Source organism: Vombatus ursinus, unplaced genomic scaffold (genome assembly GCF_900497805.2).
Source record: "Vombatus ursinus unplaced genomic scaffold, bare-nosed wombat genome assembly UNPS02014782.1, whole genome shotgun sequence".
Taxonomy (NCBI): Eukaryota; Metazoa; Chordata; class Mammalia; order Diprotodontia; family Vombatidae; genus Vombatus; species Vombatus ursinus.
The window spans coordinates 4,749,501-4,769,013 of NW_020954560.1; the positions used below are offsets into that span (position 1 = coordinate 4,749,501).

General features: G+C 41.9%; 1 protein-coding gene across 1 annotated transcript in view; it reads right to left on the reverse strand.

Moving 5' to 3' along the window:
* Positions 1-19,217, reverse strand: part of ATP1A1 (ATPase Na+/K+ transporting subunit alpha 1) — a 35,401-nt gene extending 16,184 nt beyond the window's left edge. Inside the window, exons 1-9 of the mRNA XM_027866685.1 lie at positions 19,066-19,217; positions 6,782-6,886; positions 5,961-6,020; positions 3,993-4,196; positions 2,813-2,926; positions 2,227-2,361; positions 1,839-1,956; positions 717-985; positions 174-372 (exon numbers count right to left, since the gene is read on the reverse strand). Coding sequence (XP_027722486.1) covers positions 174-372; positions 717-985; positions 1,839-1,956; positions 2,227-2,361; positions 2,813-2,926; positions 3,993-4,196; positions 5,961-6,020; positions 6,782-6,886; positions 19,066-19,077 — 1,216 coding nt within the window. The 5' untranslated portion in view covers positions 19,078-19,217. The remainder of the gene's footprint in view (positions 1-173; positions 373-716; positions 986-1,838; positions 1,957-2,226; positions 2,362-2,812; positions 2,927-3,992; positions 4,197-5,960; positions 6,021-6,781; positions 6,887-19,065) is intronic.
* Between the last annotated feature and the right edge of the window lie 296 nt (positions 19,218-19,513).

Here is a 19,513-nt window from a genome sequence, read left to right on the forward strand (position 1 = left end):
CTAATGGCACGATGTTAGGAAAATGCTTGTTTTATTCCATAAATTAAAAATAAAAAATTTTTAAGACAGAAAAAAATATGTAGATTTATCTTTCTACCTCAAAGTTGAGTACGGCCTTTAAACCTAGCTAGGGCGATTGAACATGCACTGCTGATGGAATGACTTTCTCTTACCGCTCTGGTTTTCTGTAGTGTCAGCTTCGTGGATTTGATTGTCAAACCACATGTGAGCTACGGTCATTCGATTCTGAGTGAGGGTTCCAGTTTTATCAGAGCAAATGGTGGACGTGGAGCCCAGTGTTTCCACAGCTTCTAAGTTCTTCACCAGGCAGTTCTTGCGTGCCATTCTTTTGGCAGTCAGAGTCAGACATACCTAGGAGACATTTCAAAGAAGACTTAATTAACTGGCCCAATGGTCTGGTTTGACTTCTCTGGACTTTCCTTATCTAAAGGAATCTTTCAGGTTCTGCCCCTTTTCCAAGAATAACCATCAACTAACCAATAAAAATTTATTGAACAGCCAACACAGTCATTTACTTTTTTTGGGGTGGGGGGAGGGGGAACCAGACTCCCTCCTCCCATGCATTAAGCTTTCACATCTTATGCAAGAATACTCTGAGAATTAATAACTACCCTCAATACCTCAGAAGAAAGGTATTTTCTTTTTGCATGCTACGAATTAACCCAAAGGTCCATGGCCCTCTCAATCCCTCTTACCGTGACAGTGGCCAGCAAACCTTCTGGCACATTGGCAACAATGATTCCAATGAGGAAAATGACTGCTTCCAGCCAAGTGTATTCAAGAATCAGAGAAAGGATAAAGAAGGTAACTCCCAGGAACACGGCCACACCAGTGATAATATGGATGAAATGCTCAATTTCTGCTGCAATGGGAGTCTGGCCACCTTCTAGCCCAGATGCAAGTGTGGCAATCCGTCCCATTACAGTTCGATCCCCAGTGTACACAACGATGCCTCGGGCAGTGCCTTAGAGAAGAAACATACTAGTTTGTACATACTAGAGAACACAACGTTCTGACCAATAGAAGTGCACTCATGTTTTAGCACATGGCAAGGTAAGCACACCCCATGGATTCATGTATTCTTTATCTGGCTTACAGAGAATTCAAAGGGTGGTTCACTTGAAAAAGTTTTCATAATCGTGTTTTGTTGCCATATCCATTAATTGAAAGAAATGCAAAATTTCCATTAGGTCTGGGAAAATAAAGATGTCATTCCCCCCCCGCCCCCTCATCCAAATGCTTAGAAACCCTGCAATAGATTCATGGGTCCATCCTAGATGAGATCTAGATCACTAGTTCTCAAATCTGTTTAACCTTAGGACCCTTTGTGCTCTTAAAAATTAAAAGGACCCCAAAGAACTTTTTGTTTATGTGGATTATGTCTATTGAGGCAAGCTATTAACTCAGTCTGTGTTTGTAGCTAGATGTTCATGTTCATACAGCCTCTGGAATAGAGTATACACTTCTGAGAATGAATGAAAAAGGTTATTTCTTACTGTTTATTATTATGAAAACAGTTCTGACTTCATGAGTGCCTGAAAGGATAGGAGGACCCCAGGCCACTCTTTGAGAACTGCTGATTTAGTTATCAAAACCAGAATCCAATTGAATGAGGTTGGAGGAGTTAACTGAAGAAAGAAAACTAGTCACTTGGCATAACACCCTAAAGTGCATTTATTGGGTTGCAGTTACTTTAGTACAGATGTAGACAGAAACAGTGGCTTGTAATCATAAACCAGTTTCTCAGACAACTGTCAGGATAAACCTCACAATGTGCTTGAATATGTACTATTTTCAAAACTGTCAAAATGGTCTACCTTCCACGCAGTTGGTAGAGAAAAAGGCAATGTTCCTTGTTTCCAGTGGGTTTTCATTAGTGAAATCAGGAGACCTGGTTTGCGGTTCAGATTCACCAGTGAGAGAAGAATTGTCTACCTGTATGAACAAAAGAGTAGAAATCACTTTTTGATGCAGCAGTAAGAAATATACACCTCTTAGATTCTTGTAGCCCATTAGCAACAATCATTTTTAAATTGGTGGGAAATTCAATGAAATAAACCAAATTTTTATGAGAAAGCGGTCAGGGTATGAAAATCTATAGACATATCTTGCCAAAAGCATCTGCCTAACTAAGTCTAATCAACAGAAATATGGAAGTGATTGGGGGTATAGGGTAGACAAGAAGAAAACAAAAACTCCACCTACTTTACATCCATTTGCAGAAATGATTCGGAGATCAGCTGGGATTCGGTCACCTCCCTTCACCTCTACGAGATCCCCAACTACAACCTCTTCGGCATTTATGCTCATTTTTTCACCATTTCGAATCACAAGGGCTTGCTTTGAGAGGAAATAGTTTGTATCATTAAAAATGGGAAAAACTCATTGGTTTAAAAACATTAAAATCAGCAAATTATAAGGGCTGAATCTAACACTATCTTCTATAATTTCTTACCATAAAGAGATCCTAAGAACATATGTAACTGGTTAGTTCTCTAAAACGTTTAACTGGTGTTTTATCCTCCCTTCACCCTCAGAGAGTTAAATAAATAATATACCTCACTTTCCTCCACAATCCTACTGCTGGGGAGAGTGCAGTAAGCAGGCTAGCGTATCACCTTTCCAGTGTTAAAGAAAAACAGACCTGGTTTGAAGGAATCCCTGACTATATCTCAGAATCAGTCATGCCTCAATACTTGGAGAACCAGAACGCCAAGGTAGGGAACATTCCTAAGGCTAATCACAGCCCTAGGTGACAGCTGGGAAACAGACCGTTAAAAGGACTGGTTACCTGTGGAACCATGTTTTTGAAGGACTCCATGATCTTTGAACTCTTTGCTTCTTGGTAGTAAGAGAAGCAGCCAGTGATGATGACGACAGCAGACAGCACTACACCAAGATAGAGCTGGAAAGGAATGAACCAAGTGAGTGGAGGATGCTCAGTGACCAAGTATGTGGTAGCCTTCTGTTTAACTTACTGACAGTTATAAGGTGAAAGATGAAACTGATAGTTAGTGGACAAAACATGAACTAGGGGAGTCTCAAATTTCACTTTTGAGAAAATGGAACTGGTGGTTTGTTTCATTTAGCTGACAGCTTTGATTTACCCTCTATAGCTACATGGTCCTTAGATGATCAAATCAGTAAGAACTACTTGCCCAGAGATTGCATCACTATCTTGCTGTGATGTTTTGGGAAGTCACAAATGAGAAGTGGGTGAGTGTAGTGGACTGAGAGCTAGATTTAAATCCCACTTCTGGAATACCTATGTGACTTCTGGTAAAAGACTTAAATCTTCTGAGCCTCAATTTCCTCATTTACAAATCTGGGGAACTGGACTAGATAATCCGAATTCTTTTTCCAGAGTTCTATCCCTACTCCTACGAGCCCCTCCATAGCTCACTTTCTTCCTCTGCTTTCTTAAAATGAGGGTCTGCTTCCCAACAATATACAGGGTTTGGGAAGAATGACTAACTGACTCCAAAAACAGCTGAGGCTAAGTGAGATGTGGGCTACTATTAATAGATGCTTGAATGAGCATAGCTCTTCGACCTGATCAGTGGCATAGCATCAACACCGTTGGGGAGCACGGGCTGCCTCACATGGGCAAGGATGCCAGGTTCCAAAGTCATAGTAAGCAGAATGGCTGGTTCACAATGGCAAAGTACAGGGTGAAGTGGAACTTTGTCCGTGCTTTGCAGGATGGGGACGGAAGGGAGTATATGAAGACAGTGATTAGAGGTAGAAGGCGAGAAGGAAAAGCTGAGGGGTCTGGCAGAGAGAGAATGAGAGAGAAAGAGAGCCCTGTAAAAAGAAAGACAGACAAGTTACTGACACTGGCTTTTCACAGCGATATATCACTAACAGTGCTTGAAAATGAGAAGGGAAAAGGGAAGGCAGGGAATAAAGAAACAGACACTATGCCTTACATGTACCTGGGTCACCCCACCAGGAAATGAAGGGGAACTCACATTATCATTCTGAGGCTCCTCCTCAGTGGCAGCTAAGATCCCATACGCCAAGAAGCAAAGAACAGCACCAATCCACAGCAACATTGAGAAACCCCCAAAGAGCTGCCGACAGAATTTGATCCATTCGGGAGTGGTGGGAGGAGGTGTGAGGGCATTTGGGCCATCTCGGGCCAGAATTTCTGCAGCACGAGCGGTTGTTAGACCCTGAGATGAAGAATTGGAGATGGCATGTTTTCAATACAGCCGAAAGCAGTCAGAAGACTGTAGGTTCACAGCTGGCCTGACATGTACTACTTACCTCAGGCAAATTACGTAACTTCCCTGAGGCTATTTCCTCAACTGTAAAATGAGAAGGTTGGACTAGATAAGCCTCAGAAATTCCTTCTGGCTCTAGCACAAGGTGCTGAATCCCAGGAAAAATGCTAGGGGAAACTCCATCATGAGTTCTTCAAATAACTCTAGCACTAGGCCTTATGCCCTGACAACCTAAGATTAGCCAGTAGGGCTCATCCTTGTCTGCAGTGTCACTGAAGGACCACCCAATATTAACAGTGATCGGCCTCCAGTACACAGAAAAGAGCCCTCTCCCATTTGTCCTGGCCTGATTTCAAATTATTCAATGTCTTCCAGGTTCTGGGTGAGGAATACCTCCTACAGAGTTGCCTGCTTACAAAAGGCTTCTGAAGGGGCAGCTAGGTGGCGCGGTGGATAAGCTCTGGCCTTAGATTCAGGAGGACCCGAGGTCAAATCTGGCCTCAGACACATAACACTTACTAGCTGTGTGACCCTGGGCAAGTCACTTAAACCCACTGCCTAGCCAAAAAAAAAAAAAAAGCTTCTGAGAAGAAAGCTATCATGTCCCAGAAGCAAAAGGTTGAAATTCCAGAGGACTAAGGTGGAAACATACTATCCAGTACCTGAGAGAGGTAGACAGATGTAGGGTGCAGAAAGAAACATTTCACTTACGACATTATATATCTGTACAAGGCCAATGAGAGAATTTGTGTTTTTCTTATTTTAGATGAGGTAGGGAGGAAAAATAAGATTTTTGTTAACTAAGAAAAATTTAATAGGGAGTGACCAACAGAAGTGAAATACTGCTGGAGATGAAGCCACTATCTTGTTAGATTTACTTAGTTATTTTACATGGTTACAAGAGTTCTCCTATGGCATGAGGATAATCTGTGGATGTAAAGATGTAATAAAGAAACAAAACGTACCAATAAAACTTAATGACATTGCTTCCTTTCCTTCCCTGCATAAAAGAAAAACCTCCATATCAAAGTTAAATAATCTTTCAAAAACAATCTGTTTTATTAAGTTATTACACATAACAATTTATATAACATTATATATTCATTAAGCTATTGTTATAACTAAATATCTGGAAACAGAAAACTTGACAACTGACTTTTTTAAAAGTCACTTATGCCTACTTTGTTTCTGGATGTACTTTGTGCTTCTTATATTAGACCAAAATGGGGGAATGGGAGAAGCCAACTCCCTAGAGATCCTAAAAACAACTTAAAAACTCACAAATTTAAGACTTCCTCCTACCAGTGTAGCCTCACTTATCATCAGCCTTCAGGTACTCTGCATTCATAGAATGCAAGCTCCTTGAGGGAGGGACCACCCCTAGGACTCAGCACAAATCAAACCGATCTGATTCAGTACATTGGAGCAGGCTTATCTCTGGTCTTTTCATCACTTCAAGGTTTAGAAACTTGTTGGAAGGCTATGTAATACATGCCCACCTTTTAAAATCTATACAGTCACAGGAATCATTGAGCTTTGAGATTTTTTTTTTCTTTTGAGTTAATATGAAAAATTTTTACTTAGTAAGCAAAAGAAACCAAATGCAAAACTGATTTATTTAAAATGCTCAAATATTTTGGGAAAAAAAAAAAAAGCATATGATAAGGGAGAATATACCCAACAGAACACTGACTCTTAAAAAGCTATACTTACCCGGCTCAGGTCTGTTCCATATTTCCGATGAAGCTCGTCAAGGCTAAGTTTATGGTCTTCCTAAAAAAAAAAACCAAGTAAATCCTGGGATAAATAAGGGGCAAAAATCACTACACAAAACACTGATGAACTCAGCTAGTAAATTTCCCTTATCCATTTAAAAACTAAGGCTTCAATTTCATGAAAAAGAAAGAAGTTTATGATGTCCAAGTTGTTCTACATAACTTGCCAACTGAAATACGGTCAAATCTTGTTTCTCAACTGATCTCAACTGAAACTTGGATCATCCAGAGAGATGCCTTAGAAGTTTCCCCCTATACAAAGATCATAGGGTTCTTAATCTCTAATAGAATTAACTTAGGATGAGAACCTGAGACCTTTCCAACCCATAAATAGAAGCAGCACCCTGGATGAGCTAGTCCTCTAAATGTTCATTCAGGTACCCGAGAGCAATGCCAAACTGCAGTATGTTGACCAAAATCACCATTTCTACTCATAGAATACCCTTTTTGCCATAATTTTAAAAGTGCGGCGTGTGACCTCTAAACTGAATGTCCTGAAGGTCCCTTTCCAAATTCTAAAACCCTGCAATTCTATTAGAAGCACAGAAACTACCAACTTGGCAGTGATTCCAGAAGTCATCTTGTTCAGGCCATCCATGAATGAGAATTCCCTGCCCTGACAAGCGCTAATCCACACTCACCCATTCACTAAGAATGCCATACATACACCAGTTCTGTGAACTGGAAGACGATTTTAAAGGAGGATTTTTAAAAGTAGGAGTGCACAATGTCTGTATACCAACCTCCAAAGAATCTTACCATTGAAACTTCTTTTTTAAGTTCATCCATATCCTTCTCCTTCTTGGCCTTTTTTTTATCTCCATGCTCCGATACTGCTGCAGGCTCATATTTATCACGTCCGACCTATTTTAAAGTAAGGGAGAGAGGGAGAAAAATCTTTTCAAATTGGTCCTCTCGCCAATGCCAAATGGCACCTCAGAGGATTTCAAAGCGAACAAGTCCTGTAGATTTTTACAACAGGCTCACAGAGGCCAGCATGGTGGGGTATAAAAAGAAGGCTGAAATAAATGGTCAAGAGGCCTAAATTATAACCTTACCAGAGTACTGAGGCTCAATTTACTTTGCTCTGGTTTGCTCATCTGTCAAACACCAGGGCAGATTACAGAGTCTTGCTATGTTCTCTGATTATCATCTGGCATCCTGTTGGAAAGAGGTGAGGGAAGCCAACATCCTTTCTTCAATCTAAAGACTGTATGTACCTAAAGACAAGCTGTATTTCCACTTTCCAATTTTGAGGACTGTCGCTATACTGATAGAAGAAATCACAAGTACCAAAATAAAAGCTTTTTTAAGCATTCACATGAGAATGTTAAATTAAAAAAAAACGATTGAGTCTTTTTCCCCTTAGGAAAAGTTTGGAAGGAGAAAGAGGTTGAGGGGGGAGGAACTCCCCTGCCAACCTGCAGAATGAAAATAAAACCTACAAAAAGGAACATGTTCACTGCAAATGTTTTGACATAAGCAGGATGTAGAAAAGTGTGTGCATTGTCACACAATTCACAGGATCCACCTACATCACTTAAAAACTGCAACAATTTTTAGATGTTGATTCTATAGTTTAAATTTAGAATCTTCCTACCCACCCTCCCAACCCCGCAATGCCTGACTGTCTTCAGAGGATGCCAGAACCTTTGTCCTCGGCTAAAACTGGAGCGACAGAAGTTAGGCCAAATGAACGTTAGAAGAACTACTTTGGCCTAGGAAGCTCCCCGTCATTGCTCAAAGTTATAAACAAAACCCAAACTCTTAAAATCTACACAATAGGAATGTATTAAGTATGTGCTAGGTGATGCAGATACAAAAGGCAAAAAAAAAAAAAAAAAAAAAAAAAAGAACCTGCCCTCAAGGGGCTTATGTTCTACTGGTGAGGGAGAAGGGACACGTACAGGTAAGAAAATACAGGGCATCCCAAAAGTCTTGGTGCAGTTGAGCCAGAAGATGCTCAGGAGGCAAGAGGCAGGTTGGCTAGGGCAGAGTACATGAAGAAGAACATGAAGTCATTCTGAAAAGACAGGCCTAAACCAGATTTGTGAAGGGTTTTATACATCAAACAGGGCAGTACGTGTTTAATGCCAGAATGGAGAGTCACTGAAACTTCTCGAGGGGAGGGTGAGAAAGACAGGCCAGGTCTATGCTTCAGCAATAATCACCAATTGAGCGGCTGTGTTGAAGACAGTTTGACAGAGGAGAGAAGAGAGGTTAAGGCACGTCAACTAGGCAATTACTGCAAAATCCTGGGCAAAATGTGAGGTGTTCTAGAGGAAGAACTCACAAGGTTTAGTGGCTGACTGGATATGGGGGAAAGGAAACCTTCATTGGATGGGTCTACTGCCTATCAGAAATGTAGACAAACTGATTTTAAATGACCAACACTGGCTTGGTTTTAATGAAAAGTGTGCATTCTGATAACACAGCAATCACTATATTGCTTGTGAAATAATCATTAAATTATATTACATATGAAACAAATATTTGTTGGCTGTAAGTATATTTTCAATATAAAACCTAGTCTTGAAAAACATAGTGTGGAAGTGTTATCTATTTGAACTTGAGAAAAATCCCTGTATAAATAACCTATGGTCAATAGTCAATCGCCACCCCTCCCCCCCCAATCCTTTAAGAAAACAGAATCAAAGGAAAAAAGGCCTTCAACTATACACATAACAAAGACAAGTTAACATCAAAGGGCTTTTACATTTTAAAGGTCAGCAGCTGGGAGTGAAAGTACAGGAGAAGGCTCCTTCCAAATGAGAGGCCACTTCTCTAGCTCAGTCTCTATCTTATCTGCTAAGAACGAAATGGGTCTAAAGATAGAGGAAACATTCTTGACATTCTTTCCTACAATAGAGCACAGAGGAAGTGAGGACAGCCGTGGGAAGGAATGATTAAGGCAGGGTCCCTGGGAAGCCCTCCTGGAGCCCACTACTTCAAATCACCTGTTCAGAGATAGTTTGAAATAAAAAACACAATTGAAATGTCTTTAGAAATCTCCAAAAAAGTCAAAATTCTGGTACTCCAATTAATTTTGATGATCTGTTTAATTACTGGGTCCTTCCACCCCCATCTCTGCTGCTAAATTACGGGAAAGTATTTCAATATCTAGGTTCTAGAAAAGCTATGGATCATAGGATTAGGACACAGATAGAGCTGCAAGGAACCCTGAAAATCTAGAGCTCAGCTAGGTTTTTTGGTTTTTTTGGTAGTATTTCTATCTCCAGTGCCTCAGACTGTAAACAGCTAGGTGAAGTGGATGGAGTTGCTAGGCTCCGTATCAGAAAGACTTGAATTCAAATCCTGTCTCAGACTCTGCAAGTTACTTAACATCTCTTCCTCTTAGTGTTCTCATCTGAAAATGGGGATAATCACAGTACTTATAGGGTTTTTGTCAGAATCAAATGAAATAACACTCGTAAAGTGCTTTGCAAATCTAAAAGTGCAATAAATGGGACCAGCAGTTGATAGACACTGGTAGCATTTATATAAATATACACTCATTTTAAAGATGAGTAAAATCGAGGCTCAGGAAATGAAATGGACTTGCCTAAGAGTCCTCTGACTCCAAAACCATTGCTATGAGGTCTCTTGGATTTTTAGATTCATTTACAAAATAAGTGACTCCCCCAGTATCAGTGAGAAAAATGAGCTCTGAATTGGAATCCAGGAAGCTGTTCTAGCATTTCTCCCTTTCTTTGGCCAGTTCTGCATATTTAAAAAAAGAATGCTTTACATAAAACCATTTAAGAAAAGGACAGAGATGATTTAGAGGAAAACTGAAAAGTGGTTTTCACAATTATGATTTCTTCCCCTTTCCAGTTTAGATGGATGTCTTATTTAAGCAGATCGGCTTCCAGAAGGGCTGGACAGCTACTCCAATCTCATTGCTTCAGTCTCTGCCCTGTGGCTTGGGGAAAGAGATGAACAAAATGGATTCTCTATGCTATCAGGATGTCAATATCCCAGCATCTCAGACCTACTGATCAGCCAGCTTGAGGATCAATCGCAAAATCTGAACCAAGGTCTCTCCCCACCTATTACCCAGAAAAGCCACCATCCTATTCACTCTAAGCACGCCAATGTGTTAGTGTTGGTTTGGGTGGACATCTCTTACACCCTCTTCTCTCCTGTTTATAGGAGAGGATGATGGGCAAAGGAATGCGATAGTCAAAGTCTAAAACTTGTGAAGACAAGCTAATTTAGTCAAAAAATTCATTTAAAAATATATCCTCCCCCTTAGGAACTTATATTTTATTAGTAGATATAAAACCCTCATTGTCTTAGTTGTCTGTGGAACATTTCCAGCCTGGGAAAGAAAGGGAGAGAGGGAGGAAGGGAATCAGAAAGGGCTCAAGCCTGCTTCACCATTATGCTGAGAACTTGATAGTCTAAGGTCCCCCTGACCCTCATGCTGCCCCACCCCCAACTCCAGATGGAGGTGGGGGTGGGTAAAATAAATTTATCCAAACAAGAGTTTTTACAGCACTGAAGGGAAGAAGACAACTAGTATTGAATGAAGAAATTAAAATTTGCCCTGACTTTTCATTCAAAGGTCAGTAGTCATTTCTTACTCAATCTGTGCTTTAGTTCTCTCTCATATAAAGGAGGGAGTGTTTCCCAGTTTCTGAAGGATTCATATCTTTAGTTATTCCATGGGATTATTGATTTAGAGCTGAACTCAACCTTTGAGATTTTCAGGAAGAGATGAAGGCCTGGAGATTAAATGACCTGCCCAAGGTCACAGAATTTAAATGACAGCACCAGAATTTGAACCCTGGTTGTTTTAAAGATGTTACAAGAATAATTCAAGAAATGTGAATACATATACAAGACTTAACCAGGGACCCTAAGGCCAAGAAATAGCTGGGGGGGAGGAGAAAGTAAAGGGTTTGGGATTTCTTCATCTGTAAAATGGAGAGAAGACTTGTAAAAGTATAGCAAAGAACTCTGAAAACCTTAAGGTTTGTATAAATGTGGATTACTCTACAATTCTTTATATTCTAAGCTCCCTTTTGCAAAATCACTAATTGCACTTGGCTCAAAGTTTCTCTCCTCTATAGATGGGGTTCCCAGGACACGCCATCAAGTCCCCATTCCTTCTCCCAGCCACAAGTGTCCTGGGGAGGATAATCTGGTAAACTCAGAGTAAAACTCCCTTTGTTTCATACCCATACAGTATCTCCAGACTTGGGTGTCAGCCAGTCACCCAGCAGGAGACAGAGGGAACAGTAGCTGCCCCAGGGAAGAGAGTAAGTAAGCCTTTACCAGCTGGTCCCTCACCCCTAAATAAACAAGTCTTACATACAATAAAAATAGTTTGTCTTTAAATTCTTAACTAGCAGGCTCTAACCCCCTTTTGGGGTTTATCCTCCTTCAAACACCCCCTTCTTGGGGTGTTATAAAATCCCTAGAGGGATTTTTTTTAATAGAATATTTATTAAAGTACCTACTAAGGGCAAAGCTCTCTGCTAGGAGGTATTGGGCCTACAAAGATAAGGCAATTCCAACTCTTAAGGAGCTTAATCATTCTATAGCACAGGCAAATCAAACTTATTTTCTTAGAAGAGGTAAATTGTCCCTATATTCTGAACACTTGGCTTCATTGTTTTCCATATACTCAAAGAATAGTTGAGGCTTATCCAAAGAATGCCCATTGTACACTATCTATTTGGGATAGAGTCAAGTCAGCAAACGGGACCTTCAGCCTTCTCTTGGAGACTCAATTTGCCCTCCTCCCCACCTTTCTATCTCTTTCAAGTTCTCTTCTGCCCAACCTTCTGACTGATGCCCAAGATAGCTGCTGCTACTCTTACGCAAGAAGACAATGAATCTGTCACTTTATCAAATGTATTTCACAAAAGATCAGTTTTAGAACTGCAAGGAACATCAGAGATGATCTAGTGCAACTCCCCTCACTTCTCCAATGAGGAAACTGAGGCCCAGAGAGATGAAGTGATATCTAAATCCATAAGTTAGTAAGCACTGATCATATTGAGGTTTAGGAGATTTAAGGCTAAATAAATCTTTAAAGAACAAACAAACAAAAGACAAGGACTTCTGTTGTGTTGGATCCTAAAGACATGTTGATACCACTACACTAGGCGTATACCCCAAGGTCAAAATTCAAAAATTTCATAAGCCCTCCCAATATTCATAGCAACAACTTCTATGTGGGAACAGTGAAATGGAAGGTAATTCATCAATTAGGAAAGAAATAGACAAATTCTAGTACACGTAATGGGCTATGTAAGAAATTAAGAATACTGAAATTCCGAGAATCATAGAAAGACTTACATGAATCAATGTAGGGAGAATTAAGCAGAACTAAGAAAACACTACACATAATGACTATAGTGATACAAATGGAAACAGCAAAAACAAAAACAAAAAAACCCAAAAGAAACAAAACCAAAAAGCAAAAACAAGAATGATAACCAAGCTTGGTCCAGAGAAAAGGAAAAGAACCTTTGCCCATTTATTATAGAGGTGGAGAACCAGTCTCCTCTCTTCCCCCCAAGGTGTTTTGCTGAACTGTTTCCCCCTTTCTTTAATCTTTAGTACACGGGATGGCTCCATTAGGTAGGTAAAGTGGATAAAAAATGAATGTAAAACCAAACAGCAACAGTAAAAAAAAAAAAAAATTTAATTACCATGGATGCTTCTTGGCACCTGAGCAGAAATACTGGGGTGGGATGGGGAATGCATAAAAAGTAGTCTCCATGAAAATATACAAGAAAAACACAGTCATGTTTGGCCCTTAGACTTATGGGAAAATCCAACACTATGCAAACACTGCCCTGATGTCAAAAAGTTAAAGACTATCAGAGCAAAAAAAAAAAAAAAAAAAAAAAAAAAAAAAAGACCAAAGTCCAAAACAAAGGCTTTGTCCAGAGACTGAAATTTGTAATTGCCAGCAGAAATTAACCAGATAAATCTTTCTAAATGGACTACAAATAAAACCTGTTGATATAATTTGTAACAATCAGTTCCATTTCATTCATTCATTCATTTTTTTTTTTTTTTTTTTTGCTAAAAACCAGGGGAGGCAGTCACTGTAGGATCTGGGTTCTACTCCTAACTCTGCTCCTACATAGGCAGGTGACCTGGGAGCCTGTCCTTTCACCAACTTTCCTCATCTGTAAAATGAGCAATTGGACCAGTGATCTAGTTTCCCTCCAGGGCTAATATTTTACCAATCTAGGCCAGTGCCTTAGGATCAGAATGTAAAATGAGCCCGGGGTGGGGGGTGGAGGGGTTGGGTCAGGATGTTCTGGTACCTTCCTGGTTCTATTAGTTACCTACCCCCAAGTATATCACATAAATCAAAGAAATGAAAAGACTTATTTTCCAGAGCCTTGAAAAATTTTTAGTACAACTAATTAGGTGAGTCATATGCAAAGAACATTTTCTCTGCTGACTTCAGCCAAAGCATACACTTCCTCTCATCCAGTCAATTCAAAGCAACAAGAGAAAGTCCAAACTTGCTTTAGTTCTTCCTCTTACTCCAGAAAGAAAGAAAACTGAAAGGTGGGAGAACAGAAGGATGTTTCGTGAAATTAGAAACTCTAAGCCATTTTTAGAATCCACACCTGGGAACCTATTAGGGCTTGCCATATAAGAAGCAAAGGTATTTTGGACTAAAGGAGGTGGGTTCAAAAAAGGGCAAGGGAAAAGCTGGATTATGTTTTCCATGTAGTTTGGAATATGGCATATACAACTGAATTCACAATTTAGTAGTTTGTCTAACCCCAGAAACATAGACATGAAGGCAATGGGAAGAAAAGATTCTTTTTTTACTGAATGTTCTCTCCTTGACCAAGTGTAGGCATACCAAACAACTATCACAGAGGTTCAACTGATCTGACATTAGTGCTTCTTCTCATTCCATTGCAGAAGGAAGCTATAGCAAAAACATGCTGGCTTATATTCCCAATTTGGAAAGCTGAATAGCTAGTTTAAAAAAAAGGGGGGGGCGAGATTTGCAGACATGTTTGCAGAGGACTCAGCCAGTGACAGAAATGCATTTTTAAATCAAGAAATCACCATATCTGAAAAGTACAAAGACTCAAACCTAAGATATTACTAATAATGATAATGTGAGCAAACATTAGGCTCTGTGGTTCCAAAATGCCTGACATACCATTTTACTTGATCCCCACAAAAATCCTGCGGCCCAATGGGGAAGAGTATGCATGGGATTTGAGAATCAGGAGAACTAAAATTCAAATCCAGCCCCATACAATTACTTAACTTCTCTGTGCCTCAGTTTTCCCATTTATAATGTTGGGGTAATAAAAGGACCCACTCCATGAGATTGTTGAGGACCATATAAATATGCAAGTGTTCTGCCCATCTTAAAATTCTATATAAATGGCTAGCTGTTAAAATAGGTAATAAGCATTCTCAAATGCCTTACCCAAGGTCACAAAGTCTAGTGGCAGAAGAGACTCAAACCTAGGTCTTCTAATGTCAGTTTTTTTCCACTATACTCCTGGATGCTCTTTGAGGTAATGAGAAGCCCAAAATTATCTTCAGGGTTAGGATTTTACTCTGGCCTGATTGACTCTTTTTCCTTTTGCTCTCTTTATCCCATGATCTCATCCTCATAAAAATCATAAATTTCAGTTAAAAACGAAAGTCCCATCCATTCCTGACCTAAGTAGAAGACTGATTATAAACCAGCATTTCCATTTGTTTCCCTCTCCCAAATAGTCTTTTCTGAGATGGGTTCAATCATCCATCCTTCCACCCTTCCCCACATATATATATTTTTTTCCAATGTGGATTAGAGTTTTCATGAATTATAGCCGGAACCTTAGTGAGGTGTGAATGTAGCCAAATAAACTCACAATTAAGAATTCAGTGGTAAAACAAGTTTGCAAATATTTTTTATTTTAAAAGGCAGGGGCTGAGGAGGAAGTAACGATGGTTGCCAACTTGAGGGCACTTTAATATTCAACCTTTGAAATGACCAAACTTGTCCCCAGAAGATTCTGCCATGATTAGCATCATCCCTGGGGCCACAGGGGGTGAAGTCTTAGAATGGAGAAAGGGGGTGGTACATTAACTGAAATAACCTTCAGGTTTTTTATTTTAGTAATATATCTATAACCTAGAGGAAATGCATGAATTTAAAGATGGCTAGTCACTGTAGTGCTACCAAGTTAACGGCAAGCAGTACTACAAAATAGCCAAGGGTAAGTAACCCAGCAGTTACACCCTTGCAGAAGGTACACGGAGAACCCAGGAGGCCACGGGGCTGTTACAATGTAACACAGTGAACAATCACCAGGCAAGGGTGTGATGCAATCTGGAACTGGGCTCCCCTCCACCCCTCAGGTTTGAATGACTAGTTCCTGCCATAATTCAGCTTGCATGTGGCCAGGCCCAGGCAAATTTTCCACTCAAGACTCCACTTACAATTTTTAGAGTCTAAAGTACCAGGTTTTATTAACAGCCAGAGGATATTTAGTCACACTTTCAAGTTGCAGCTCCAAAAGGGCAGCTGATAATGTTACAATACAACCAGGATTTCTGCTGACTGCCAGTCAGCTTGCTTGGGCAATTTTCACAGAGATTTTTAAAATCACTCTTCCTTTGGGTAGAATACTTTTCCAGTTAATTATCAAAGTTAATATTCAAACACATAGCCAAGAATTGCAAGGAAGATCTAACCAAGACCAAGAAATAAAAAAGAAAATGGTTCTATTATAGGCCTCAATGAAACATAAAAGATTTTTTTAAAAAATTCAGTTCCTAAAGGCAATCCATAAACATCTCTTACGCATTTTTTTTAGCAAGGGGGGAGAAAAAAAAGGGAGGAAAAGTAAAAGCAGCATAGACCTGGTAAGGTAGTAGGATCATAGATTCAGAGCGGAAAGGTACTTAGGTCACCGAGTTCAACCCTTCATTTTATAAATAAGGAAATTGAGGCCTATAGAGTTGTGTGCCCAAGGTCACACAGGTAACAAGCAGCAAGGCTTGGATTTGAACCCAAGTTCTGACTCCAAATCCAGTGCCCTCCAGCTTACAGCAAAACTGTTTAGCCCAAGAGCCCAAAGTAAATACTTGACAAAATTCAATTTTAATTTGTTTAGGGAATAATGATTCTGTCCTCCTTTAATGGGCAAACCTGTAACAAAATCCAGTTCTTTGGGAGGCTGGACATTATACATGCATGTAAGAGCCATTATCTATATACCTTGACCTTTAAAAAGTGGGGTATAGGGGGGAGAACTGAAAAAGGCATAGCTAACTCAACAATGACCTTAAAAAAATTAGCTGCCAGCCCCGGCTTCCTGATAAACCATATATCAACAGGCCTTTTAGTCAACCCCTCCACCCACATTTTAATCCCCATATGGAAAAATCCCAAAGCTTCTTCATGAAAGTCTTCTGAACATTTGGATTATCACAGTAAATCACTGAGGGGAAGGGAGTAGGGAGGGAGAAGTTGGGGGAGAAGATACAAAAAACCTTTTATGTTATCTAACTCATCAAGAACCACCACAAACCAAAAAAAAAAAAAAAAAGAAAAAAAAAAAAGAAAAAAAAAAAAAAGAAAAAGAAAAAGAAAAGTCCGAACATCTCATTCAATTTAGCAGAGCACCAAAAACACCTATTAAAATTCATGGGCCTAGGATCTGATTATCTTCCTATTTAAGAGTTCAGTGTAATGCAAAGAGAGGCTACCCATAAGACACCTGGTAGGAAAACAAGCTAATTCTCCAGCTATATTCTGAAAGGTCTTTTGACACCAAATACTCAGGATCTAAACCTGCAAGGGTGTGTCAGAAAAAACACTGAATATATCCTGAATATTTCCCCAAATCTTTAAATTTGTGACCTTTCCAAAGATAAACTGCCTTTCGGAGATTAATAATTCTAAAGATCTGCTCTTTAAAAAATGCCAAACTTATACCTAGACTTTTGGGGATGCTCATTTACAGGATGACTTGGACACCTGCATAATGTACATATATATATATGTACATTTTTTTGGGGTGGCAGCATCAGAATTTTTACCTTTTTGATATGGCTATAATATGTTGTAAACTCCTTGAGGGCAGGATTCTACCTTAACTCATCATTTTATCTTCCCCAGGGCTAGCATGGTACCCAGGAGGTAATTAGTAGTTGCTTAAGGTTTGCTGAATTGAGCTAAAGATTAGAAATTATGGTCATATAGGGCAAGAGGTAGATTTGACAAACTAGAATTCCTTATCTAAGGCTATAAGGATAGATTGGTGCATTCTACTCCTCCTACTAGGGATGTCCTTTTCCTATCATTGTCTTTTTACAGGTTGTCCCCTGTGCCTGAAATGTGCCCCCCTTCTCACCCCAGCATCCTTTAAGGCGCCAGATTCTACATCAGTCCCCCCTCCCCCACCAGGAGTGCCTTTCCTTAGAGATTACCTGGCATTTATACTGTATCTGGCAGGCACATACTTGTTTGCATGTTGTCTTTCTCCTTATAATTTGAGCTCTGGGGCCAAGAATCAGGTTTTGCCTTGCTTAAAGGCAAAATACTGGCACACAGTAGGCACTAAATAAATTCTTAATGAATGACCCATCCCCTGGCACAGCACTACCTTCCAAATCTGGCCAAAAAGGCATTTTTCTGAAGGAATGCCGCTCTAATTAATTTCGCCCAATTCCACTCTTCTAATCTACATGCTCCCAACACTGAATAGTCACATTTGTACTTGTGGGGATAATTCTGGGAGAGTGGAGTCGTTTCACCATAGGTCACAACTAGATGGGAGTAAATTCCTGGAGGGCAGAGACCGGGATTTATCTTTTTTTTAACTTAATCTTCTCTTTTCCCCAGGGCTCTTATCTGCGGCAGAGGAATCCGGCTAGAGGAGTGATTAAGGGGGCTGCTCTTCGGTAGACAGAAAAGGTCACGGAAAGTAAGCTACCCAACCTAGTGCAAGGAAGGGAGGAAGATTCATATACAGGTTCTCAGAAGCTTAGACAAGAAAGCAAGCCCACTGGTATGCCAGCCCCATCTTTTTAGAGCTGCACCTTAAAAGAGATGGTGCCAGTGGGTAGGTCCTGGGTTAGCAGTAAAAGCACGCAGTTAAGTCTCTCAATAAGTATACCTTCCAGGCCACTTTTGGGTGGTGAAGAAGGCACACCCGAGCTGGCAAGAGCCAGAAGCTGGGGCCCGGGGGTGGGGGAGGCTGAGCAGGAAGGGAAAACCCAGTGGTTGTTTTTTTCCCCCAGGGAGTTGGGGGGAAGGAGAAGGCCTTTCAGAGTAGTTCGCTGGTTCAAGGGGAGAGATGGGACTCCCTCCATTGCTGCCCTCCCTCTTCCAGCTCCATCCAAGCAGCGACGGGGAGGGGGCCGCGCGTAAAGGCGCGGCGGATGGGGAACGCAGCTCCAGCCGGAGAGTCAGGCGCCCCGGGGGTAAGGCGGGAGGTGAGGAAGAGTTCTTGCCCTCTGGGCGCACCGAGAGGGAAGGGGCGGAGGAAGAGAGGCGGGAGGTGAGGGCGGGGAAACGGGTCATTCAGGGATGGAGGGAGCTGGCAGCCGGCTCCCTCCCTGGGACCGCCCTCGGCCGCCTCGCCCGGGGCCCCCCTCCCAGCCTCCCGGCCGCCGCCACCAGCTCCTAGCCCTGCGGCTGCCCACTTTTCCCTCCTCTCTGGCCCCAGGGCCCCTAGCGTATCCTGCTCTTCCTTCAAGTTCCCACTACCTCCAACCTGCGCTCCCCTTTTTAACTCCTCTCCCCATCTCCATTTCCAAAGTCCTCTCCCTTCAAGAGCTACCGCTTTCCCCTTCTGCCCAGTCCTAGGCTCACATCATCTTCCTCTTCCTCTTCCCCCCTCTTCCTCCTCCCCTTTCCCTCTCCCACCCCTCCCCCTTTGCCGCAGTCTCCCTCTCCTTCTCCACTTCCTTCTCCTCCTCCTCCTCCTCCTCCTCCTCCTGCGCGGTGGCTCTGCGTAGCGCTCGCTCCCCCCCTTCCTCCTTCTCCTCCCCCGGCGGCTCGGCTCTGCTCCGGGCCGGGAGAAAGGAACGCCACTCACCCCCTTCCCCATGACTGCGGTGGTCTGGTGCCCGCTGTGCCGGGACCTGTCGCCTCTGAATCAAACAGGTAAAGGGATCAACTCCCGGCGCCGGGCCGAGAGGAGCTGGAGCCGGGGCTGGGGCTGGAGCTGGGGCCGGGGCTGGCTAAGGGGCGACCGGGGCGCGGCCCGCTCCCGCTCCCTCTCCGGCTGCCTGCTGCTGCCGCCGCCGCTGCCTGTGCTGCAGTTGCCACGTGTCCGCCTCCTCCTCCGCGCCCCAGTCCCCACTGCAGCTAAAGCTGGCGCCTACTCCTCACTTCCTAAAATATGCAACCTGCCTCCTTGCCCCGCCCACGGCCCCGGCACGTCACAGTTACCGGAGCAACCCGACACCCGGGCTCCCTTCCCTGTCTCCTCCTCCCGGCGCCGCAGCTCCGCCCCGGGCTCCTCCTCCGCCGGCGCTGGGCGG